This window comes from Phascolarctos cinereus, unplaced genomic scaffold (assembly GCF_003287225.1).
Source record: "Phascolarctos cinereus isolate Bilbo 61053 unplaced genomic scaffold, phaCin_HiC Scaffold_7;HRSCAF=346, whole genome shotgun sequence".
NCBI classification, from domain to species: domain Eukaryota; kingdom Metazoa; phylum Chordata; class Mammalia; order Diprotodontia; family Phascolarctidae; genus Phascolarctos; species Phascolarctos cinereus.
This window is the reverse complement of record NW_027556180.1, coordinates 58484510-58511172: the sequence shown is the minus strand read 5'-3', so window position 1 is coordinate 58511172 and position 26663 is coordinate 58484510. Positions and strand designations below refer to the sequence as shown.

Genomic DNA, 26663 nt, shown 5'->3' with positions numbered 1-26663 from the left:
ATGGTGCTCTTCCTTTTCTAAGGTCTTATAAATCAGCTAGCTTTCATTCTTACTGGATGTCTGAAATGTAAAAATTGAGATATTTTCACCCTCTTGTTAAATGATAATATTGAAATATTTGTTCTGCTCACTAAGAAGGAGCTAAAAATCACTCCCATTCATTCCTGTTTCCCTTTCTACTTTAGCTTTCTCCCTTGAGACCCATCTAGTTTCCAAGTTATAAACTTCCTTTCTCATGTTGGTTCTAGCTACTTAGGTTTTATTACATTCCCGTTTAATTTTTAATTTCTCATTAAAGTAAATATGGCTCATTTTCCAATCAGTATTCCTAAAGCTCTTCATTTCTCCCTGACCCAGTGCTGGCCAGCAAGCATAACTGAAAAGTGATGCTTTGCCGGGAGGTTTTGGCAAACAAGCCTCATTTGTAGATTGGCAAAGGGCACAGAGGTTTGTTTCTGTGGTAGACACCCCGTGTTACAGATGCTGCCTCTAGAATGTAGATTTTGGATGTGAGAAAATGATGCCCACAGCCTGCCTAAAAATCAAGTGTTGCTTGCTGGGAAGCTTTTGAAATTACAAGCAAAATACTTAAAGGTTGGAGGAACATAGCTTTTTATACTTTTTATGTTTTCAGCCAATCGCTCTGGGTATCCATACTACAACAATTCCAGCATTTATTAACCACCCACAGTGTGATAAGCAGGGCAGTGAGGCTTCAAAGTGCATAGAGTGCCAGGCTCGGAGTCAGGAAGACTCATCTTCCTGAGTTCAAATCTGGCCTCAGATGCTTACTAGCTGTGTGATCCTAGACAAGTCACTCAATCCTGTTTGCGTCAGTCTCCTCATCTGTAAAATGAGCTGGAGAAGGAAATGGCAAACCACTCCAGTATTTGTGCCAAGAAAACCCTGAATGGGGTCACAAAGAGTCAGACACAACTGAAAAACAGCTCAACAAAGTGTGCCAGGCACTGTATTCTTGGGGGAAGAGAGTCAAGAAGGTGTTAAAAACATTTTTAAAATTCAAACAGCCCCTTCCCTTAAGGAGCATATTATGTAACCAGATAATTATTAAGAAAATCTCAAGTAACGCAGAGCAATTTTAAGAGGGAACGAGCACGAACTAGTCTGGGAAGGAGATTTAGAGAGCCCTTAGGTAGGGGGTGGTGCATGGTGTATGCGTTGAAGCTTTCTGGCCATTTAACCTCCCTGGGCCTCATTTTTCTGGTCTGCAAATGGGGATAATAACACCTGAATTATGTACCTCGCAGAATTGCCACAGGGTTAAATGATAGAAAGTATACGAATTGCCTTGTAAACCATAAAACGTTATATATACCCCAGCTGTTATTATTTTGTACATTAACATGGATATCCATTAAAAAAAAAAAAGAAACGCAATCCTTTGCCTCCTGCTTGGGAGGCAGGATGGAGAGACAGGAGCATGGGAGTGAAATGGACATCACATTATTTCCCAAAGCACTGACCCCGAGCTACAGATTAATCACTACTTTTGTAGTTGTAGCCCAGAAGGGATCATTCTGGCTATTAGCCTCTGATTGACTGGTCTACTGTCGTTGTTACAGCAGTGTTCTCTGAGGATTTTCATGAACTTGACAAGTCAGGCAGAATATTAATTTCACATTCAACAAACATTTATTGAGTGCCTTCCTATATACACAGCAGGACTGGGGCTGGCTAGCCCAGTGGGTTAGAGCCTTATACTAGTGAGGCTGAAGTTGTAGCTTCATGTAAGCCATCACATGGCCAGGTACCTTTGCTCTGTCCCCTGATTCTAGACTCACTGGTTTAGCCCCAAGCAGCCAGCACATTCCCTTGGTTGTGATGAGGTCTGGACCTAGAAAGTGGTGATGGAACTGTGTTAATCTGTATCTGATTATGCAAAAGACAACTACCTTCAAGTCATGCCCTTCCTGGGCCCTTAGCATCATTTTATTTGAGAGGTACAGAATTGGGCTATGAACTTCATGTCATATTTAAGAAACTTTCTTCCATTACCTGTATGGAGGAAAGATTGAAGTAGGGGTAGGGGGAGAAAGAGAGGAGAGGAGGAAGGAGGAGGAGGAGGTATATTGAATGAGGACAGATGTCAAAAAGTAGAGGAAAAATCTAGGACAAGATTGTTGTAAGAAAAGAATTCTGTAAACTTTAAAGTGTTCCAGGATGATTTTTTAAAATGAGAGGTTGAATGAGAGGTCAGAATTTGGATATAAAGACTTGGGAACCTGCCTATTGGAATAAGTTGTGACTGTGAAAGTGAATGGGTTTCCTTAATGAAATGATCAGCCAGCTAGGGGAGGGATGCCCACAGTTGAAGGCTTAGCTGGGATAGAGCAGTAAGAAGGGGAAAGGGAGAGTGGCAGGACAATTGGTGGAGAGCATTGGTTGGGGAAATGTCATTAGTCAGTCAACAAGAATTTCTTAAGCCACTACTTTGTGCTGGCCTCTGTGCTAGGATATGAAGAGAACATCGTGAAAGCTGGATCTCATTTCTTTTCTGCCTATTAAAAAGAGGTCGTAAATTAAGTGAAATCATGGGCTCCTCAAGAGAGGAAAGACTTGACTATTCTTGGAGATAAAATGGAGAGAGATAAAAAGTCTGACAGCAGTGAACAATTTGGTGTGAGCTTCCATGAGAGATGGTAGTGTAGTAGATTTGGGTTCTCGGTCTTATACTTACTGACAGTATGTGACCATGTCATTTTCTGGGGCATGGCCTCTGTCTTCTAATCTATAAAATGGACTGGATGATCTCTCAGGGCCTTTTCTGGTCTCAGGCCTGTGATTCTGCATGAGCTAAGCCACAGCTGTCAGTGTAGGAATGTTCCCAGTGAGAGGCTAGGTTTTTTTCCATGTCCAAGTCTGTAATGGTATTCACCTTTTTTTTATTGCATTTTTTTCAGTTAATAAGCCTATACCCTCTTTCTTCCCACCTTGCCTTTCTCTTTTCACCCACTAAAAAAAAAAAAAAGAAAAACAAAACCCTCACATGAAATGCCCATGGTCAAACAAAATACATTTCCAGATGGACAATGTCCAAAAAATAATCTGTCTCCCTCTATATCTCCATCATTTCTTTCTCTCTGTGTGTTCTGCATTAATCCTCTAGAATTGTGGGTGGTCATACACTGTCCAGAGTTCAGAAGTCTTTCAGAATTTTTTTCCTTTACAATATCATTGTTATAGTACACGTTCTGTTTCTTCTCGCTTCACTTGGCATCAGTTTATTTTTATTTTATTTTTATTTTTGGAGGCAGTTGGGGTGAAGTGACTTGCCCAGGATCACACAGCTAGTAAATATCTGAGGCCAAATTTGAACTTGGATTCTTTTGACTCCAGAGCTGGTGCTCGAATCCACTCTACCGCTGGCATCAGTTTAAAATGAAATTTGATATCACCGACTATTTCCTGGGATTGTTTCAGGGTTTGAATGAGAAGATAGTGTATGTAAAATGCTTTGCAAACCTTAAAGCCCTATATCAATGTTATTATTATTATTATTATTGATATTAGTATAGTGATTCCCACTCCCCCATTCCTCACTTGTATAGAATCGTTTGTATTCTACTTTTCTTTGACCAGTTCAGATAAAAATGAGTTTGAAGTGATTTCCCCCTCCACCCCTTCCTCATTTGTACTTGTTTCTACTTGTACCCCTTTATTATGTGAGATAAGCCCCCCTTCCCTTGTTCCCTTTTTCTTCTCTGTGTGTCCCAGCTCTGACCCTCCCTTTCTTCTCTTTTTAAGATCATCAAAACATAACAAAAATCACTCTTGGTCCTCCATCTTATTTGATTCCCTCTGTTGACCCTTGCTGATGTCATGGTTCTTAGGGGATCCTTTCATTCCTTTTCCATTAGCATTCAACCCCTTTATTTTTAAAAGTCTCTTCTGATTGCTTGCTAGTGTTTGCTTTCTCTTTTCTTCCATGTTTGTATTTCAAACCTTCTACAAAGCTCCAGCCTTCTTCTTCTGCTTCTTCTGCTTCTTCCACTTCCTCTTCCTCTTCTGTTTCCTCTTCCTCATCATCAGAAATGCTTAGAAGTCCTTTATTTCATTAAAAGTCTTATTTCCTTCCTCTGTAGGATTATCCTCACGTTGTCTCATGCTTGGAGTATTACAGTAGCCCTGCCTGACTCAAGTCTCTTCAGTCCATCCTCTACTCAGCCGTCAGACTGATCTTTCTAAAAAGCAAGTCTGACCATGCCAGACTTCTTCCCCTCCCTCAGTTTAATCAACTCCAGGGTCTCCTTATTGTCTCCATCATCAAATATGAAATCTTCTGTTTGGTTTTTAAAGCTCTTCATAACCTAGCCCCTTCCTTCCTTTCCAGACTTCTAATATCTTATCCCAGGGGTGGGGAGCCTGCAGCCTGGAGGCCACATGTGGCCCTCTAGGTCCTCAGGTGGGGCTTTTTGACTGAGTCCAAGTTTTACAGAATAAATCCTTTTATCAAGGGGATTTGTCTTGTGAAGTTTGGATTTAGTCTAAGGCCACACCCAAGAACTACCGGGCCACATGTGGCCTCCAGGCCTGAGGTTCCCCACCCTACAGATTTGTTGACTTGACTTTTTGAATTCCCTCCAAACCAGGTGAAAATTGAGTGTGGAGTCAAGTCTTTCAAGTGGCCTTTTTTTTTTAATTGTTTCATCATCCCAAATATGTTTCCTGCTTGTCTCTGCTGCCATTTCAGATTCTAGGACCTCACCTCCTCCACTCCACTCCTTCCCACTAGGAAAGCTGCCTTCTGCTCCAGCTGACTATTTTCAATTATTACCTAATACCCTGGAACAACCTTCATTAGGAATGCTTTCACTAGGTCTTTTGGTCATCTTCACCATCCACTGGGCATTGCAGCTGTTGAAATGCCTTGATAGGCCTTTCCATCTGCTGCCTCAGCAGTAATCCTCAGCTGCTTCTGGGCCACCTGTAACACGGGCCTTTAACTACTGCTGGAGATAGAATGCGGTTAGTAAGCCTCTCCCTGCCAGAGAGGACTTCAACTTTCCTTAGCCAGTGTTCTTCTCCGATAATTATGAAGCTCCCTTCTTTCTTCTCAGGCAGGATTCTCAGCCAGTAGCCGGAATGCTTTTTATTTTTATTTTTTAAAGTTTCCAGGCAGTGGCTGCGCTGCAAGGTAGAGGCTTAGGTTTAAAATCTGACCTATCGCATGAACTCTTCTTAGAACCCTTCTGATTTTTAATTGCCTTGTGCTCTTCTAGTTGTCCCTGTGAGTCTGTGGAGACTCAACTATCATTTTACTCGTGATCAGAAAAACAATTTTACTTTTTTAGGTCTTCTAAAAACCTGGCTGAGATGACTCTCTTCAGGGGTCTACTTTGTCAAAATGAAAAAAAAAAAGATTGAGAGACACTGTGGTAATGAAACGTCACCCCAGCAGCCCCTTAGCTCTATGCAAATAGCCACGGGCTGTGTTGGCTGGAGAATCTGAAAGGCTGTTTACTTTTGTCCCACTTCCTATAAGCAACATATCTGAGCCTAATGTCTTTCTCTTTCAAACCTTTCTACAAATGTATTTTTTTTCTTCTTAAGGCAGCCTGGAATTTTCTGACAATAGTAGTAAAACATTACTTTTTAAAAAAAAAAGGTTTTACAGCAAAGAATCTATTGAAGTTTTGTGTGAAAGTGGAATGGTTTTTACCACTACTCAAAGTTTGAAAACCAGCTTTAGCCTAGCACCTTCATTTTACAGTCAAAGAAATTGAAGGCCTCAGAAAGATGACCCAGCTAGTTAGATTAGTAGCACAACAGGAATGACAATCACCCCTACCCTCACCTTTGACTGTGACTTAATTTAATTATTAATTGCCTACTTTGTTCGAGGCACTTTTATAGAAAGGAAACTCTCCTTAGCCTTCTGGAGCTCACCTTGTGTTAGGTTGAGACAACATTTACATGAAGAAGTAAGTAGGAGGTAATAGAACGCTAGCAGACAAAAAGGGGATCTGGGAAGTCTTCACGAAGCAAGTAGCACCTCACTGAGCCTTGAAGGAACATAAGAGATTCTAACAGGTAGAGATGGGGAGGAAGGAGCAAGAGTATTCCAGGCATAGGAGCTGATAAATGCTTTTTGAAAATGATAGAGACATAAATTCATGACTTATCTTCATAACCTTGAGCCTTAGTTTTCTTGTCTATAAAATCAGAGGATTGGACTATATGACTTCTAAAGACCCTTCTAGGTCTAAGTCAATCAATCAATCAATCAATCAAGTATTAAAAATCCAACTAGGTGCTGCCATCGTGCAGAGTGCCAGGTCTGGAGTCAGACTCATCTACCTGAGTTCAGATCTGACCTCGGATTACTAGCTGTGTGACCCTGGATAGGTCACTTAACCCTGTTTGCCTCAGTTTCCTCATCTATAAAATGAGCTGGAGAGAAAAATGGCAAACCACACCAGTGTCTTTGCCGAGAACACCCCCAACTGGTGTCACGAAAAGTTGAACACTGAACAGCAACTAAACATCCACTTTGTACCAGGCCCTAAATTACACTCTTTTGACCTGATTCTAGTAAACCAACATCTCTTAATCCCGACCACAATATTGTCTCGCTGTCTTCAAGCTTTGGTAACATTTCTCTGACTCAATCTTAGACTTTCTAATTGGCACTAGTAAACATAGCTGCAACCTCTCTCGCCTCAGTCCTTCTTAACCACTCCTTTCAAGGATTCCCCTTCATGGTGTTTCTTGCTGTAAATTGACTTTGTTTTGTTCTCCCGAGTACTATGCATGGTTTGTGTGATCTGGAAGATCTGAATTCCTTTCTTGGTCCAGATCCACTCCCCCTGGCATTTTCTGAGCAGGCTTAATCTGAGAGAGCTTTCTTGCCCTAGATTCTAGCTCTTGGATTCTCTTGGTTTGGGGTTACAGGTCCTGATTGGAATAGGGGCTTAGCTTTGTTCATAGGGACCCCTGGTATCATAAATTCCAGCTCCCTTCCCAAAGCATGAATCCCTTTTATGATACCCTGCCACGTGAAGAATGGAGCCCCTGGATTTCCCATGTGATACAAACCCTACTACTTCTCAATGCCTCATCCAATTGTAGACAGCTTGTATTTGTCAGGCAGGTTTGTTTGTCAGTTTGCAGTCAGCCTGGAGTTTAGGACTTTGCACAGTCTGCTCAACCATCGCTTGACTTAAGGGTCAGAAAACCCATTTCAGTTTAGTCTGCCTCAAGCTGACCTTCCTAGCCTTTCGGCCCATAATTCCACCCAAGTTACTCTTTGTTGCAGTCAAAAGAGAGGACCAGCCATTCACCAATATTCTGTCTTCCACCTTTGCACAAACTCTTCTCTGCGATTGGAATCCATGGCTTCCTCAACTCTACTTCCTTCAAGGCTCCACTCTTTGGTGAAGTCATTGGAGATTCTTGCCCTTCACTTCCACTCTAGTTCTCATCCTCAAATTACTCTATTACATAGGATTTAGAACTGGAAAGGACCTCAAAAACCCAGTCCGACCTTCTGCGTGTATTTATATGAATTCAAAACAACTGCTCAGACGTAGAATGGGGGAGAAACACTAAACAGCAATTTATGTGAAGGGGAAAAAAGTCCGCTTTTAGTTCAGTATACTTCAGTAGTGTGGTTTGGCTAGTGACGGTAACAACAACCACAACAGAGGCTAACTTGATTTTAGTCAGGATGGTAGCACTCAGAAAAAGAGAGATAAGAGATAAAAGGAAATTTATTTATTTTTTTATTGGTCATACTTTGAATGTGGGTGGCAGTAGATGCTTTGACTTGAAGTCAAAGGAAATGAATCTGGAACCAAAGATGTCAAGGAAACATCTGCTGAATCCTTGGGATAAAAGTAGGGTAGGCCAGCAAGACACGGCACATGAAATAATGAACTCCAGATCCATGGGGTATTTAGAAATAGATGGTGGATGACAGCAAGAAGGGGTTGGAAGGAATTACTCAATGCTTTAGTCTTCATCTGTACAATATACTGCATACTCTTTAACCCCCCACCCCCGTGTAAGCATCTTAAAAGTAGGCATTATTTTGTTTGTCAGGTGCTTAAGGAGTGCCTGTGGAACTGAAGTGAACCAGCTCCCCAAGTGATTCTGCTCATTTGCTATAGTCCTGCCTTCTGGGATTGAACAGGATATGTCTAATTCTCCTTCCTAAATCCTTTAAATGTTTGAACACAGCTAAGACACCCTTCTCAAATTTTCTCTTTTCTAGCCTGCATATACCCAGATCCTTCAACTTTCTTTCCAGATATGCTGTCAGCACCCTTCATCAGCTACTCTCCCCCCTTTCAGTTTGTCAGCATCTCACTTAGTAGATGGGCCCACAGTAGAATCTTTCCCAGAATCAAAGAGAGAGCTTAGAGATCACTTTTACAAATGAAGAAACTGGTCTTGGGAATGTAAGCTCCTTGAGGGCAGGGATTGTCTTTTGCCTCTTTTGTATCCCTAAAGCTTACAGTGCTTGGCATGTAACAAACATTTAATAAATGTTGATTGATCTGATTGATCGACTGATTAAGTGATTTGCCCAAGGTTATATAGATAAGTAGCTGGCTGAATATGAAACCAGCTCCTCTGACTTCAAATGCATCTCCTCTTTTCAGTGTGCCACTGACTCCCAATTTCAGCCTTGCAATCTCAAATTTGTGAAATGATGATAAAGATCAAGAAGTTTAAGTATTAAATAATTTCTTTCCAGGCACTTTCTTGGTGTCCCTCATCATCTATTTCCAAATACCCTCTGGATCTGGAATTCATTATTTTGTGTGCCATTATTTTGCTGCCCTACCCAACTTTTATCTGGAGGACTCAGCAGATATTTCCTTGACATCTTTGGCTGTAGATCCGTTTCCTTTGACTTCAGGTCAAAGCATCCACTGCCACCCATATTCAAAGTATGGCTTCCCCCCAAATAGATTATTTCTTTATTTCTGTCTGGTACCTTTCTTGTTCCAAATGCTCTATGAATATTAGTATGGTCTAAGATCAGCAGCTAAGTGGCACAGTAGATAGAATGCCAGACCTGAAGAGAGGAAGGCAAGTCTGAAGTTCAAATCTGGCCTCAGACACTTCCTAGCTGTGTGATCCCTACTCAAGTCTCTTAACCCTGTTTGTTTCAGTTCCTCCCCTGTAAAATGATCTGGAGAAGGAAATGGCAAGCCATTCCAGTATCTTTGCCAAGAAAACTCCAAATGGGGTCACAGAGTAGGGCACAACCAAATGATTGAACAACAAAATCAAATTGGTTTTTGTTATTATTGTTGTTCACACCACACCATTGAAGCGTATTGAACTAAAACGCAGGTGTTTTTCAACCCACATAAATTGCCGTCTGGCCATTTCTCTCCCATTCAACATTTGAGCAGTAGTTTTGCACTGGAGCATTGAATTTCATCCTGTTAGATCTGGCTCATTGAAATCTTTTGGGATCCTGATTCTGTCATCCAGCAACTAAGGTTAGCCTTGTGCTGGACCCCTAGAGGACGTCTCTTTTCAAGCTGACATCAGTCCATTTATATACAGTTCAGTTGGTAATGAATCAACCTGGCTGTCACACCTTCTAGCCTACATTTCTCCATCGTGTTCACAAGGACATTGGAAAAGACCAGCAAATGTCTTAATGAAATCCTCTATGCTGTGTCTATGCCATTGGCCTTTTCTGACCCCATTGGTAGCCAATACCCTTCCCAAAACTATTTTGTATTTATTCTCTATCTACTTGGAGGTAGACGTGTTATCTCCCAGACCGACTCCAAGCTTCTTGAAGGCAGGAACTGTTCCACTTTTGCTTTTATTCCCGGCACCTGCCGGGTAGGATTCTATATCAGCTGTATGTTAGATTTGTTTCGTATTCCAGTTCTTCTTTGGTGTTCAAACCTGTGATTTAATGATATAAGAAACTCTCATTACCAATGTAGATTGGTAACTGTACACAGTTTTTAGAGAGTTCTTGAGAGATTAAGTGATTTATCAAGAATCACCTCGGCATTGTGTGTCAGCGAAGGGACGTGAACCGAGGTCTTCCTGACTCTAAGATAGGTTCTCCATCCACTATGCTATGAAGCTTTGGTGTTATAAGCCATTCTGTTACATGGTCACAATGGGAAATGAAATGAGTCTGAGGTCTCTCTAATGACTATGAATCATTCCAGGGGTATCTCAGGGTATCTGGGCAGAATTAATTCCCTAAAGTGGATTAAAACTTCTTCAAGTATTTTTTCCCCTATAGAAATACTTTGATGGATCTGTGATCTCATCAATGTAAAGTATTCCCTTCAACAGTGAAGGTTGTGTCCCATCCATGCTTTCTCACCTCCTGTGAGATTGTTGGCCATGTTCTCCTGTAAATCCTTCACAGGGGCTCCACCTAATACATTGGGGGAACTCCTACCAAGTTCTCTTGACACAGGGTAAATAGCAGTGGATCAGGAATGCTGCCAGCTTTTTCCTTTTCCCCAGCAACAACATTTATATTTTTATATTTCTTTGAAAATATAGTGATCAAAATAACAGTGTATGAATTGGTTAAATCCTACTTACTTTTACTTACATACTGCATCAGCTGGTAAATTGAAGCAAGATATAAAGCAATACAATATCAAGACATAGATTATTGCCTTCTTTCTCTAATCTCACGTGTCTTCAAATCACTGATTAGTTTATTTTCATTCTTTCACCACGATAATATAAAAAAATACATCTAAATCTTTTCTCATTGTCAGTGACTAGGTCATACAAAAATTTAAACATAGAACAAGTTGCTTCTAAAGTTCTTTCCTGCTTCTAAGTTAATTATCTCTAAGCTAAGTGGCACAGTGAGTAAGAGAACCAGACCTGGAGCCAGGAAGACCTTGAGTTCAAAGCTAGACTTGGACACTTACTAGCTCTGGGTGACCCTGGGCAGGTCACTTAACTTCTATCTGCCTCAGTTTCCTCATTTGTAAAATGGGGATGATAATAATAGCGCTGACCTCCCAGGATCATTGTGAGGATCTAGTGAACTTTTTAAAAACGCTTTGAAAGACCTTAAAGTGCTATGTGAATGCTACCTGTTTTGTTAAACTATCCTAGTTGAGAGTTCACATAGCTTCCTAATATATATCAAAGGCTTGAATTTCACCTAAGAGAATTTTACTCTTTCTCTAAGAGGCTTTTCTCTGTATCTTCTCTCCTGACCTCACCAGCCCCATTCCTTTTCCTTTATCCCATTCCTTTTTCATAACCAAATACCCCCAAATGGAGGGCTATGTTGGATAATTACTGGCAGGCAAAAACCCTTGTAACAGATATATGTAGCGAAGCAAAACATATTCCCACACTAGTCATACTGAAAAAGTGTTATCAACAGAGGGTTTTGAAATACTACAGAAGTGATCTCATCTGCATCATACAATTTTGCAAAAAGCTTCCATTTTAATGGACTGTTGGTTTTTTAAATGAAATTATTTATTGTTATAACTAAAATACTTTGTAGCTTTCTACTTGTGTTTCTTGATACAAGTGACTGTACATTTTGGACACATTGAAAGCTTTACAAAGGGTCACATTTTTAGCCAGGTCTTAAGGCCCTGTGTTTTCTCCTGACATAGATTATGCTCTGTCGGAAGAGAATCCGATAGAACTCTTCCACATTATGTAATGATAATAAGGTTTATAAAGCACTTTGTGTTTTCTTATTAAGATCCTTAAAGCAAGGGGTGCGGGGTGGGAAGTACTGCTGTTATCTACTTTTCACAGATAAGAAAACTCTTGAGGCTGATAATGGTTTAATAATTTATCTTGTACCTAGGTGGGATAGGATTCAAACTCAGGTCTTCTTAACTACTAGTTTAGTACTCCATCAGCTGTGCCACCTAATTGCCTTTATCATTTTAATTTAAAAAAGAAATACAATCTTCCTCTTATGTTGAAATTTTCTCATGTTAAAATTTTCTCTTGCCATAATCAGCAACAGGTTTGCAAAATAACACATTTTCCCTAACATGAGTTTCAAAAATGTTTTTTATGTATATAATGAACATCTTTAATTACATTGTTGCTTCATCAGCATGTGATGCAAAAGAGGAAGATTTTGGTTTCACATCTAATTGGTAACAAAGGCTTTTGGTGAAATGAGTAATTCTACTTCCCATTGTATATCAATGTATCAAACTGTATTATTCCCAGTGTATTAATTAATATGCATTAATTAATCTATAAGTAGAATCACTTGAATCTTTTTTATATATGATTCCTCAAGCCCATGTCTCAACCTTAGAGTCTTTTCAGGCAGCATCAATGTTTATCATGTTGAATAAGACTTTTCACAGTTAACAATTCTCAATTGCTTATTTCTATAATGCAAGCCAACTCTGTGACCATAGACATCAGAATTTGCCTTTTCTTATGAAAAGTAGCTAATTTTCTCTGGGGAGAAAAATGTTTTAGCAACATAGTCACCATTTACACTTTCGGCATATGTCAGTCTATTATATGCTAAAGCATTTATACAAAGCAAATGTAGTGGCCTTTCCACTTCTTCAAAAATAGCCCTTCTGAATCCAAGTGATAAATATATAGTAGATTATATTTTCTGGATTTGGGCTTTTTTTTTAACTTTGTGTTTCCAAAACTGTTGAAATTGTCTCCCGTCTTTGCTTCTATTAGTCTTAGCTCTTCAAGTGAATTTTCTCCTGAAGCCTGCTGTGTATTTATCAATCATGAAAGCATATTAACTTTGCTTTAAAAGTCCAAGACAATTAAAACTTGAAGAAATTGAATTTGAGTTTAATCATTTAAAACAGCATGATTATCTCTGACCATTCTTGAGTTATTTCAGTTTTTCAGAATTTGCAGGGTTTTGTTTGTTTTTGAAAGCAGCTTATAATGTGCTTCACAAAATGAATGACATGTAGAAACTTAACATTATGATGCTTTTTAATTTCCACACAAAGGCTGTTCAACTTTGAGTTTACACATTGCAATGCAGCATGACATTTAGCTGCTTTGTGAACCTATATTGTAGTCAAAAATAGTCAGTAATTTTGGCTGTTGCATCCCATCTTTCTCCCCAGTTTTGAAAACTGTACAACGTAGACCTTTCTCTACTTGTGTGATACCACATCAGTAGGATTTCCACGCCTTACCAGAATTTAAACAACCTGTAATTCTTTTTTTTTTTTAAATGGGCACACACAAAAATGAACATTTCTATATACAATGTGGAGCATAAAAAGACGGTTGGGTATGGAGAAACTGCAGTTCTTTACTTAATAAAATTGTAGCCTGAGGCCTAGGAGCTAAGCTACAATTTTGTCACTAAATCTCATCTTCCAGATCCTCCCATCTCCCAGGGGCCATAAGAAAAGACATTTATATAAGGGTGACTTTGGAGTTGGAGGACCTGGGTTCAAATCTTGCCTCTGATAATACTACCTCTGTGGCCTTGGGCAAGTGATCTCTTTGTTCCTTATTTGCTAAAGCTGTCCTCTAAGACGTTTTCTAGCTCCAAATCTGTGATCGGCTGAGAATCCATGAGGCCTCTGCTGTTACCAAGTCTTAACATTTCAGAAATGGCCCTCCAGTCCTTGAGTACTCTGTTTGCTGTTCGTTTTTGTTTACCACGAGTGATGATATGGATATTTTTCTGCACCTGGTTTCTAATCAGGGGTTTTCCTTAAAGGGGGAACTTGCAGAAAATATATTTCCCATAAATAGGCCTGGTTCCTGCTCTGGTCTGACACTATTCCGGTTTTCATATCTTATCAGGATATCATATTCTGTTTCCATTTCAGGGGAAACCTAACAGTCCGGAGGGCATTTTACAGTTTTTCCCCAAAGAAACTTCATACACATCATCTTGGGAGAAGAGGTCTGCTGGTGATGAACTCTGTGACCTTAGATCACTCTTCTAGATCATTTTTCTGGCCCTCAGTCTTCCTCATATGCAAAATGGAAGGATGGTTATAAATCTTTGATTTTATGAACTGGAAAGGGTGTGGCATCAGAATGTAAGATCAAGCCAGAAATGCATATTTGATCAGTATACAGTGTCTTGACGCATATTTCATTTTTATTTCAGATATAACTGCTAGTGGGCTCCTTTTGGATTCTGAAAATCACATTGTATTTTGCTTCCATTGGGTTGGTCTCCTGAACTTTTAAGCACCATGCAGCGGAGGTCAAGAGGAATCCATCAAGGCCTGCTTTTACTTTTTTTTCAAATCATGCAGGTTGGGATCACCAATATCCCCCCTGTCACTCTGGCATGTATAGGCCTCAACATCTGGCTTTTCCTCAACCCCCTGAAGCCCTCCAACTGGCTCTGCCTAAGTGTGGAATCATGTTATAAGGGAAAAGATTGGCAGCGCCTGCTGCTTTCTCCTTTCCACCATGCAGATGACTGGCATTTATATTTCAACATGGTGTCCATGCTGTGGAAAGGGCTAACACTGGAAAGACGACTGGGAAGTATTTGGTTTGCCTACATCATCGCGGTCTTCTCCATGCTCACTGGTGTGGTATACTTGGCATTAGAATATACTGTTGCAGAACTTCTAGATCAACCTGCCTTCAAATTATATTGTGCTATCGGTTTCTCAGGTAAGGCAGGATAACCTTTGGAGCAGCATTTATGAAGATAGTCAGGGATGGGGGATGGATTGTGTCCTTTCACTAGGTAGTGTGTTCTCCATGGCTAGTGGCCATTTCATTACTATCTAGGAAGGACATTGGGAAGGTAGAGAGAACATTCGAAGGGGGTAGCCAGAAATGGTGGAAGTCCTTGAGTCTTGCCTATATGAAGATTGCTTGAAGGAACTTGGGTATGGTTAGCCTGAAAAAAGTAGCTGGATTCAAGTATTTGTAGGGCTGACATGGAGAAGGGAGAATTCTATTTGATCTGCTTATGCCCAGAAGGCAGAACCAGAAATAGTGAGTGGAAGGTGGAAAGAGGCAAATTTGATTTCAGGAAAATATCCCAACAATTAGAGGTGTCCAAAAATGGAATGGATTGCTTGAGAAGGGAATTAATGAATAAATGAAAAATATATTAAAATATTAAATAGATTAATATATTAAAATATATATTAAGCACCTACTCTGTGTCAAATACTGAGGATTCAAAGATAAAAAAAGAAAAGTAGTCCCTGTTCTCAAGAAGTTGTATTCCAATGGAGAGACTAATTAGATATAGACGTGGATAGAAATAAATAGATATGGATAGAGATAAAGGGTAGGGGTGGTCAGTCTCCAGTCCTTGAGTACTCGTTTTGCTTATTCGTTTTTGTTTACCACAAGTGATGATATGGATATTTTTCTGCACCTGGTTTCTAGTCAGGAGCTTTCCTTGAAGGAGGAACTTGCAGAAAATGTATTTCCCATAAACAGACCTGGTTCCCGCTCTGATCTGACACTATTCTGGCTTTCATATCTTATCAGGATATTATATTCTGTTTCCATTTCAGGGGAAACCTAACAGTCTGGAGGGCATTTTACAGTTTTCCCCCAAAGACCCTTCACATACATCATCTTGGGAGGGGAGCTCTAGTTGGAAAATGACAAGGGATACAGGGCAATAGATTGAAAATAGCCTATCTATAAGGGACTAGGTGTCTGGGGTAGAGGGGAAGCCCCCCAAAGGAGCAGGAAGAGATGGCCAGAAAGGCAAGAGTGAAGTGTATCATGGCTGGGGTTTGCTGAAAGAATGGTCCAAGAAAGGCATTAAAAAATATAAGTGAATTTCTTTCCTCCACAACCCCCATGCTCGGGAGGAACTCAAGCAGAAGCTGGATGATCACTTCTTGGGTGTATTGCAGTGGAGAACTTTGTGGAGAGAGACAGAGGTGGTATATGGGCGGGGAAAGATGATCTTTGAGATATCTTCTAACCTTGACATTCTTCGATTCAGGTATGGAGTCAAGAATGACCAGCATCCTAGGGAAGGGAAAGAAGCCCAGTATGGTAGACAAAGCCTGATTTGGAGTCAGGAGATTTTGGGTCACCTACCCAATTCTCTCACTCAGTGTGAGACTCCTGTCCAATTCACTTAGCCTCAGTTTCCTCATCTGTAAAGTAAGGTTGAACTCGATGATCTTTAAAGTCCCTACCAGAGTTAAGAGCAAGGCAGAACCTCGCCGGCAATGATGAATCTGAATTAAGGCCAAGAGGAACATAGTTTTTCTTCAGTCCTTTCCGCTGTGGCTTGATATTATAGATTAGATATTATAGATATAGATATTACAAATTATAGATATTAGGCCATAGAGAGTGGCTTGGTGCTGAGTGATGACTAGAATCCTAGAAGTCTGCTTTGGTATCACCAAATGGTGCTGGAATATAGGAGGGATAATTTATACCAATGGCATTCACAGAGTCCAGAAGACCTGGGTTCACATCCCTTCTCTGACATATGCCTAGGTGACCCTTGGTATTTGTCAGTGGCATTCATAGGAATCATTAGATATTGGTGTTGAATTGCTTGTGATGAGGATTTTTTCAAAGCTGAGTATTGCTTTGACCAACTCCTATTTCTTAACTTCTCCCTTTTTTAAAAAAAATATAGATTTTCTTGTGCTGAAGTTGTTAGTGTGATTTAAATTGTGTATTTTAAGATTTAGGATATAGATTGAAGGAGGAGAGAAATGCTTCATAAAAATGTTGAAGAGAGGGGCAGCTAGGTACCACAGTGGCTAGAGCACTGGACCTGGAGTCAGGAGAACCTGAGTTCAAATTTGGCCTTAGACATATAACACTCGCTAGCTGTGTGACTTTGGGCAAGTCACTTAACCCTAATTACCTCACCAAGAAAATGTTGAAGAGAATCAATTGCCTCTTTCCCCAACTCTATTTTACCCTAAACATCATTCCCTTCCCTGAGTTCTTATGCCATAGTAAGTCTGAGAAGTACTTTCTGATGGTGATATAATAATAATAATTATAATAATAATAGTGATTATAATTTATATAGTACCTCAAGATTTGCAAAGAGCTTCTCATGTACTATTTCATTTGGTCTTCAAATGCTGTTATGCTCTTTTATAGATAAGGAAACTGAAACTAATAGAGGATAAGTGATTTGCCCAGAGTCACATAGGTAGTAAGCATCTGAGGTAGGATTTCAATCCAGGCCTGCCTCACTCCAGGTCCAGTGTTGTATCTCCTATGCCATCTAGTTGTTTCCCATTTCTCCTTGAAGTCAGGAAGGGAGCATACAGTTGTGGGCCTAAGAGCCTATTAGTAACACATTAACTTCTGATTTAAATTAGCCAGAAGAATAATTTCATTGAATCATTGTCTTCCTCCAAAAAGCTAGCTTGACAGTTTTAGGGGAAATAAAGAATCATTCCTGAGTAGTCCTTCTTTTGCTTTGAATTGGTTTTGTTTATACAATTGCTGATACCATCTGTGTATAGTGTGTGTTTTATTTTTTAAATAATGTGTGTTTGTGCTTTTTCTTCCTTTTTAGGAGTCCTGTTTGCCTTGAAGGTTCTTAACAACAGTTATAACCCTGGAGGACACACGAATGTTATGGGCATGTACATACCCAACAAGTATGCCTGTTGGGTAGAACTGGTGATGATTCATTTGCTGTCTCCAAAGTAAGTGTTCGCTTTTTTTTGAGAATCAAAATGGAGGTGCTCAATGTGGGCTGTGAAATGCTTCCATAGAAATGGGGTTTAACTCCTGTTTAGTTGGTGGAGAGTGTTAACATGGCCACCTCTAATGATGGTAGTGATGAGAAGGAAGACTCACAAAATGTTTGATCTGGAAGAGATCTTAGAGCTCATCCGGTTCAGCCTTATTGTTTTACAGGTGAAGAAATTGAAACTCCCAGAGATTCAATGGATTAGACAAGGCCACACAAGTAGTGGCAGAATCAGGGCTAGAATCTAAGCCCCTATTGGCACAATACCACGATCCCTCCTTCTTTTTGTTTGTTTTGTTTTATTGGGTCCTTACTCTTGAATGAAAAGGGGAGCTATTTGAGAGGATCCCATCTTCGCCATCATTACTCAAAACAGCACTAGCAATCGATTAACCAGTAAGCATTTTTCACTGGGGCAGCAAGGTGGCAGAGTGGGTAGAGTCGGGAAGATCTGAGCTCAGCTTCAGCTTCAGACACTTACTAGCTGAGTGACCTGGGACAAGACACTTAATCCCTTTTAGTCTTAGTTTCCTCATCTGTAAAATGGGCATGATAATAATAGCAGCCTCTCTTAAAGAATTATCAAGTGAATTAGATGAGGAAGTATTTATAAAGCGCTGTGTAAATGCTATCATCGGTCATTAATTATTATTATCTTATTGTATACCAGATATTTTGGTGGGAGTAAAAAGACAAAAATGAAGCAATCTGTGCCCTCAAGATACTTAATGTTTTACTGGGGGAGATAACATATATATGTACATGCAAAGTGTTTTGAGAGGGTGCACTGTTACTATGAAAGTAGACTCATTTTTGTTGTGGGCATCCTACAACATCACTTGGGAAAGAGAGGAGACTGTGGAATGACAGAGGAGAAATTAGAGATTAAAGAAGAAGTCTTGGGAAAGGGGATCATGAACTTATAGATGTAGAGCAGGAGGAGACCCTGGAAGCCATCTAGTCCAACTTGACTTATTCCTGAGTCACACAGATAGCAAGTGAGTGAGCCAGGATTTGAACCCAGGGTCATCTGATTTCAAATCCAGTTCTCTTCCCTTGCTGCCTCTCAATGTTTTGGGATTTTTCTTCATTTCATAAGAGTGTGTTAGCCTTTATTTGCGAATATTCTTTCTTTGCAGGCCTGACAGGCTGTGAGATTGTGTAGTTTTCCAGCCTTCAGTTTCCCTTTAGTGCTGATTCCTGGTCTTGGACAGCCATCATTTGAAACGTATTGTTCTCCAGTGGCATTTTAGCTAAGAGCATAACAGAATCATCAGAGTTTTCCCTTTCAAAAAGGTCCAAGAATGTCCGACCTTTTATCATTTGAATCGTTCTTTCTCACCTTGTCACACCAAAGGGCCTCTGACGGGTTTGATCTAGCTGGGATGGAAAGCAGCGGCTTTCTCTAGAGACACTTAGAAATGACAGTCTCCAGCTAACATTCATATGCAAATTAGTTTTCTTGGCACTTGAACTTTGAGATCATGTCATGAATCTATTGAACGGCAAGATCCTTTAGCATTCTTCTGCCACTGTTTCTGAGGAATTCTGCCGTACTTCTTTCTTATCATTAAAAAGGCATAGCTTTGTTTTAAGTGGTATGCTTCACTGTATGGGGAAAGACTTGACATATTGAGCAGGGAAATGATGTCAAATTTCTCTTCCTTCAGGTTTGCAAGAACAGCGCTTTAGATTTTCAAGAGTAGAGGCTTTGAAGGATAACTTCGTATACCCAGACATCTGCATATGTATATGTACAGATGAGGTCTCAGGAAAACAATGCACAAGGGCAGGGGGTTGAGAGTAACTGACAACAGTCCAGTGGGAACATGACAGCGATAACTTTTTCGTCTTTGTTTTATGATTTTCATTTTGATAACCAATCAGAGTTTTCATTAGACATACTCTGTATTTCTTTAGATTAGAGCCCGCCTTTGTTGAGAGAATGGAGGACTTGCCCTTTGGAAGGGAAAGATAGCCTTTTGACACAGCTATGTTAACGGAATGCTGGCCTGAAGAAAACAGTCAGTGTTGGGTTGTGTTCTGCGCTGCTGACTTTCCCAGACACACTGACTACCACTTCAGATGGTTAACCATTAATCCTGCTAAGATTCATGAAAGCCATTAGACAGGTTATATTGGCAGTCATGTGTCCTATCATTAACTTGTGTCCTGCCCTCTGAAGTCATATTGTATAGAAATACTGACTTTTATTTAAATAAGGCTTATTATACTTAATGGAATGCTTTCATTGTACATTACCTCAGGAGAAGGTTCCCCAGCTTTATAGAGGGAGGAAATTCTATTCATTTCCCCAAGGATTTGTGATTGCTGTGAAATAAAGCACCTACTATGTGAGGGGCACTGGGAGTACAAAAGAAAAAGCAAAACGGCAGTCCCAAGAATTGGACATTCTAGTGGGGAAGAAATAGCACATGTTACAGATGAGAGCTAGGGAAGTCTGTAGGGCCGCAGTTCTTAATCTGCGGGGTCTGTGAATTTGTGTGTGTGTGTGTGTGTGTGTGTGTGTGTGTGTGTGTTTTAAAGTATTTCAAAATAATCCTGTACCTTTGTAATTCTATGTATTTTCTTTTATGCTTTTGAAAACATCATTCTGAGAAGGACTGGCAAGGCTTCAGCAGGCTGCTGAGGGGTCCATAGCACACAAAAGGTTAGGAACCCCTGGTATAGTGGCAAGAGCACAGAATATGGAACCAGGAGACCTGGGGCTTTGGGCAAGCCTCTCAGTTTTCTCATCCCCAAATTGACGGTTTTGTAGCTCTCAGGTTTCTTTTAACTCTAACTCTTGTGGCTTCTGAGGAGGAAGAGGATTGCTAAGGAGCTGAGTTTGGTGGGGTGAAGGGTGCTGAGGTGGGCAGCTTCTGGACAGCTTCATTTTCGCTCCCTTCCCCATTCTGAACATGCCCATAAATTTGAAGGCAGGAATGTCATAGGAGCTGTCATTTCACAATTGACCAGGTTGGTTACCTGGTTGGGGATACCTGAATTCTCTTATTTAACCTCAGAACTGCCTTGTTAGGCATATTCAGTAGGTATTACTACCCCTATTCTGGGCTAGACCTGACTCAGGCCACGTCCAGTGATTTGGATCACGACACAGGATTGGAACAAAATGAGACGCTCACACACTATCTAATGTTTACCCCCTCCCCCCCAAAAAAAGTTTCCTTAATGGTAGCATCTCCTCATCTCCAAATGAAAATGCATCTGATTAGAAGGTGTGTGCTGACTCACTTCCTTGGCATCATTACATATATCTAATTTGAGGGACATGGACTCCTGTTAGACTAAGCTTTTTATGCCCCAAGCAACCCAGAAGCTTCAACAATGGCTTGAGTGAGCCCTACTCCCCTTGAAACCATCAGGGCTCAGGTATGACTTCCCTACCTGTCCGGGAAAAACCAGCCAGCTCACGTGTCAAGGACCCTGGTCAGTGTGGCTCCTGCCACAAGCTCTGTCTGGCAGATGAGGAAGCTAATACTCAGAGAGGTTGTGGCTTTCTCAAAATAACACAGCCAACTTGTTGATAGAACTCAGACTTCCTGACTCCTAGCCCAGTACCCTTACCACAGTATCACATACCAGCATCATATAAACACTCAGTGTTCACAGAAAAAAATAACACTTATGCAGTGTACCCACAAACAGGCCTCTGAAAGACCTCATCATTTATAAGTGTTCCATTTGGACTCCATGCTGTACTTTCTTCATGATGGTGGTGAATACCTTTGGTGACCACATATCTCTCTTTTTTATGCCCCTAATGATAATTATGGGATTGTTGAGCAAAGCCCCCTTTTCCATAACACTTAACACTTTCTGTGAAATAATCCTGTGAGTTGGGCAGCCTGAATATTTCCTCCCCTACCATACAGATGAGGAAACTGTATAGGTGGTTTGCCTGAGGCCGCATCCAGCTAATGGTAGAGCCTGGATTGGTATCTGGGAATAGCATCTGTGGGTCCAGTGTTCTTTCTGCTAGTTATTGCCACCTCCAACATTACTGTGATTGATCACTTCTGAGACCGTAGACCGCTTGGTGGCACCATAATTGAGATGTTGCTGATTTGTAATGAGCAATTGAACTTTGCCCCTCCTCAAAAAGTATTTGCTGAATGAATGAATGATTGGATTAGCTTTTAAAGTGCATTGCTTCCGTCATTATAAAAAGTAAGCGATAAAACCTGCTGGTGCTTACTGGTAGATTCCCAAATTATAACTGACGTTAAATTCCACATTGTCTAATAATTCTGTGCAACCATAGGACCAAAAACCGTTTGTAATGATTTTTTTCAAAAAATAAAATGGAGCTAATAACAAAGCTTGTTGTACTTTGAGTTCTTAACGAATTCTAGGATGAGAGAACAAACTTTGGTTCCAGAACTGCAGAATGTTTAACTCTGCCTGAATCGGTGCCTTCAAAGGGCTCCAGCAAAAGGGAAATGTTTTGGATCCATTGATGTCTCAGCCATGTCAAAATGGAGTGAAAATTATGCTGGAGAGAATGTAGCCCAAATCTTTCTACCCAATAGCCCAGTCCTGGTCCTCCTGTTTAGTGTATTGGTGACTGTCGGAGCAGGAAATCGGGCAGACCAGGTTGTTGTGGACCTTTGAGGGCAGAACCCACCATCACTATTTGTTTGTGATCTTGGCAATTAGCATTCAGACCTAATACTTTGTCACCTTCTCTAGAGCTTGCCAGTGGCCAGAACTAAGAGAGAGAGAGAGTGAGCAGAATTTCTCTGTCCTTGAATAGAAATCTGTGGTCACAAACAGAGGCAGAGTACATGCCAGCTAGAGTTCTTGCCTAGCCATGCATTAATGACCAGACGTAGGCTTTCTCAGTTTAGGTCTTCCTTCAACCAGTATACATCCCAAACCTTCATCACCTTTAGTGAGTGGTTTGGCCAACTGCAGTGAACCTTCCTCCCCCAAATCTAAAAAAAAAAATGGCCTGATTGCCAACCCTTCTGGTGATAAGGAGAGTTTCTAGGCCCTTTCCAACTTGGAAAAGGGCTTTGGAAATTTGAATTCTTCTGGCATAGCTTTGGAGAATCCAAGACGAGTCACTTCCACACTACCATGAAGCCTTGTAAATAGGACTTTTCACAGGGGATTCGGGAATGAAATAAGGTTATAAGTAAGAGTCCCTGGAGACCCAAGACCATGGGGTCCTTTTGTGCAGAGGGAAAAATAATGACTGATTTAATGAGAGCAACTTGTTCTCATTAAAAGGTCAATCAAGAAACATTTGGGCCTAAAGTAAACTGCAGTATATTTACCTAACGATAGGCACACATTTATTGAGCATCTACTAGGCTCTAAACACTATGCTAGATATGCATTTAAATACAAAAGTGAGACCATCCCTGCCTTCAGGGAGCTTACATTCTAAGTACAAAAATCAGAATATTCTTGCCTTCAAGGAGTTTATGTTCTACTCTACAAACAAGAAGCTGCCTGTAGGAGGGATAGATCATTAGGATATTATGGTGGGACCAGGTGGTGGCCTGGTGAGGGGGAGAGAGCCAGATGAATGAGGTTACATCAGTTCTCACAGAATGTAAAGACACCTAGAAGAAGAAGACCTCCAAGTATATTGGGTAAACCCTTTATTAAGGACCATTGGAAAAATGTGAATAAAGAATTACACTGGATGAGAAGGCAATCTAAACCTCTTCATTTTATAGATAGAAAAACTAAGGGCCAGAGAAAGAAGTGAGTTATCCAAAGTCCCGCAGATTTCAGGTGTCAAAGGTGGGTCTCAAACCCAGTTTTTCAGAACTTTATACTGTACCACAGAGATTGTTCCTTACCCCCTCCTTCCCTTCTTCTCTCCCTCCCTCTTTGCTTCCTTCCTTCCTCTCTCCCACCCTTCCTCCCTTCCTCCCTCAGTGCCTACCACATAGGACTAGGGACCACACCTGTCATTTCATTGAGAGAGGACAATTTTCAGATGAGGAAAGTCCCTCTCCAACACAGAACAGAGCCTTCTGAAAGCACTGAGAGTTCTCGGTGTTCTAAATGATTTATCCAGAATTATACAGCTGGTGTGTATCACAGGTGGCTCTGAGGTTCAGCTCTGTCCCCCCTATGTCAGAACAGGCACTTAATAAATGCTTATTGATTAATTGATTAATGTCATGGTGGTAGGAATACCCACATTGATGAAATGACAGAACTATCAAAGTCTACTTGCTAAAGAGACTGCATGCATGAGGTGCCATGAAGATAGGTACAGGTGTGTGAGTGTGTTTTAGTGATGCTTTAAATCGTTACTGGGTGAATATTTGTGTGATCATTAACTTTTTTCCAGCCTTGCATTCACATGCTTTCAAAAGTGTTCAATTAGCTACCTACCATGATTTCTAAGTAAGGTTTAATTTAGTAGCAGGAAGACATATTGCCTCGTGTAATTGGACAGACCTGCTGTGGCCCTATTTGGAAATACATATGTCATTCATAGAGGTTGAATTAAGCCCTGTTGGCTTAAAAATTTCATTACTGGGTACAAGGACCCAAAAAAATAGTTTGTTAACTAGACAGTCTGTTGTTTAATGCATGTTTCTCCTAATGGTTTGACTTCCAGTAAAGGAGCAGGTAAGCTCTCTGTAGAAACAGGGAAGCAGCTGTTTTTTCCAGTGGACCACAGTGCTGACTTGAAACTAGGGTTTGCTACCCAGGCTTCAACTAATTGGCTGTCATGCTGTGATGTAATTGTGGGTGTGTAGATGATAACACCTACCTAATCTCTGGTTTAACCAAGAGCATTGTTAATGATCAATAATAAGGTTGTGGTGACAGGTGTGGATATGTCAGATAATGATGACTATAGGTTATTTTCAGGAGATTAAATTGACATAAGAAAAATCATTTGTCCTTGCTTAGAAACGATGCCAATAAGCGTGGCTAATTAAAATGTAGAGCCAGTGTGTTTTGTGAGGAATGTGATTCTTTTTTAATCATAAAACCAAGAGCTAAATGTAGCAATTATTTTGACTTGCCTTTTTTTCCTCTTACTAATATTTTTTCATTAAAAAACAATAATGAAGCTGGTGAAGTTCAGTTATTTCCCTTTGGAGTATTTAGGACTTTGCACTTTGGCCTCCTTGGAAGCGTCTCTGGGAGAAACTGTTGTAGACATGTGTTATGCAATTAAATATTCTCTTGCTCCTAATGAGATGAAAAATCGCATCTCTAGGGGTTTTTTTCATGTTTACTGAATCTTTCCCATTACAGTGTAGAAAAGAATATTTTATAGTTATCCCTTTTGTATTTGCCTGTCTTTTTTTTTTGCCTCCTCTTTTGAAGTATTAAGTGATTTGGGTTTAGAAATCATGAGAGTCCGAACTGTTTTCTATTTTAATTTAGCTTTCATTCAGATTATGTAGAATTAAGACCGTCTGTACTGTGAAGTCTCATCATTAGTTCATCAATTATTCTATGGTAAGCAGCTGAGAACCAGCCACAGTGTGAATGGTACTACCATTAGAAGGTGGTTTCCCATTAGCCCTCTGAGAAAGAAAACAATAAAGCTCCAATTTATCTCTTTTTTGACGGCCCTTACATTCCCTTCTGAATTCAGGAGGCTAGAGTTTTACTTTCCAAGGCAATCTGTGACTTCAAGGTCAAATAAATAACACTTTTAAAAAATTTTTTTAGAAAAACGAATCTTTTCTGTTATTATAGAGCTGTTGTCATCTTGAAAGATATAAATGGTAGCCATGACTTTTTGAACAAGCTCTTTTAAACAGTAAATTAACACTACTTGGCTTAACAGAGAGACATTATTTCTCATGCAGAATTCAATAAAATATTCTATTTTTGCATTGTTTTTAAAAACTGATATGAAATTCAGATTTCTTCTCTCTTCTCTCCCCACAAGCTTGTCCGTGGTAGTTGGAGATATCAAGCATTTAAATATACCTCCTGTGACTAGCACACTTTATAGGAGATTTAAGTAGACTCTTTTAAGTATTTTCTGAAAAAAAAATTACTCTTTTGTTTTAAGAATTCAATGGGTCCAGTTATTGACATCTATTTTTCTTTTAAAGTAAAAGGAGCACAATTAAGATTTTATGATTCAAAAGCACTTTTGGAGCAATTTTTGAAAATGAAAGCACATAGTTAAATTGTTCACTTGGTAACGCATCCAAAGTGACAGAGTAAGTTTATTTGTTTTGCTTTTGCCAAAGGAAGCCTCCATTATTGTAGTAGTTACTGGTTAAAAAAAAAAGATTGCATCAGCTATTGGAGAGAATTTGAAGAAAGGCCTCCAATACAAGTTAGTCTTCAAGGTTCTCATGGGAAGGTTCCTTTTCCTTTTCTTTTCTTTTCTTTTTTTTTTTTTTGACTAGGCAATGGGGTTAAGTGACTTGCCCAGGGTCACACAGCTAGTATGTGTTGTGTGTCTGAGGCTGGATTTGAACTCAGGTCCTCCTGAATCCAGGGCCGGTGCTCTATCCACTGTACCATCTAGCTGCCCCTGGGAAAGTTCCTTATACATTGAGAAATGTTTATACTTGGGAAAGAACTCATTGAGTGATGTAGACCAAATAATTGAATAGCTTTGGACATGGGGGTCTCATTTCTTCCTATGTCTTTGTTGCTGTTGAGTCATTTCAGCTGTATTTGACTCTCCATGACCCCATTTGGGTTTTCTTGGCAGAGATTCTAGAGGGGTTTGCCATCTCCTTCTCCAGCTCATTTCACAGATAAGGAAACTGAGGCAAACAGGGTTAAGTGACTTGCCCAGGGTCACAAAGCTAGTAAGTGGCTGAGGCTGGACTTGAACTCGGGTCTTCCTGACTCCAGGCAGGGCTTTCAAACCCCTGTGCCAGTGGGATTCTGTGTAGCATCAGTTGGTAAATACACTCTGCAACTCGCTATTGAAAGGTTGTATGTGTACAGACTCTGCTTTCATTGCACGTAATTTTTTAGATGCTGAAGATGCTGTTGACAAACAGTATTTTAAAAACTGTCAGATGTGTGTGTGTTT

General features: G+C 40.2%; 1 protein-coding gene across 4 annotated transcripts in view; it reads left to right on the top strand.

Moving 5' to 3' along the window:
- Nucleotides 1-26663, top strand: part of RHBDD1 (rhomboid domain containing 1) — a 168649-nt gene that overhangs the window by 36290 nt on the left and 105696 nt on the right. For all 4 annotated transcript variants that reach the window (XM_020975490.2, XM_078147512.1, XM_020975491.2 and 1 more), the window contains 2 exons: nt 14081-14601; nt 17465-17597. In XM_020975490.2, coding sequence (XP_020831149.1) covers nt 14169-14601; nt 17465-17597 — 566 coding nt within the window. In that variant the 5' untranslated portion in view covers nt 14081-14168. The remainder of the gene's footprint in view (nt 1-14080; nt 14602-17464; nt 17598-26663) is intronic.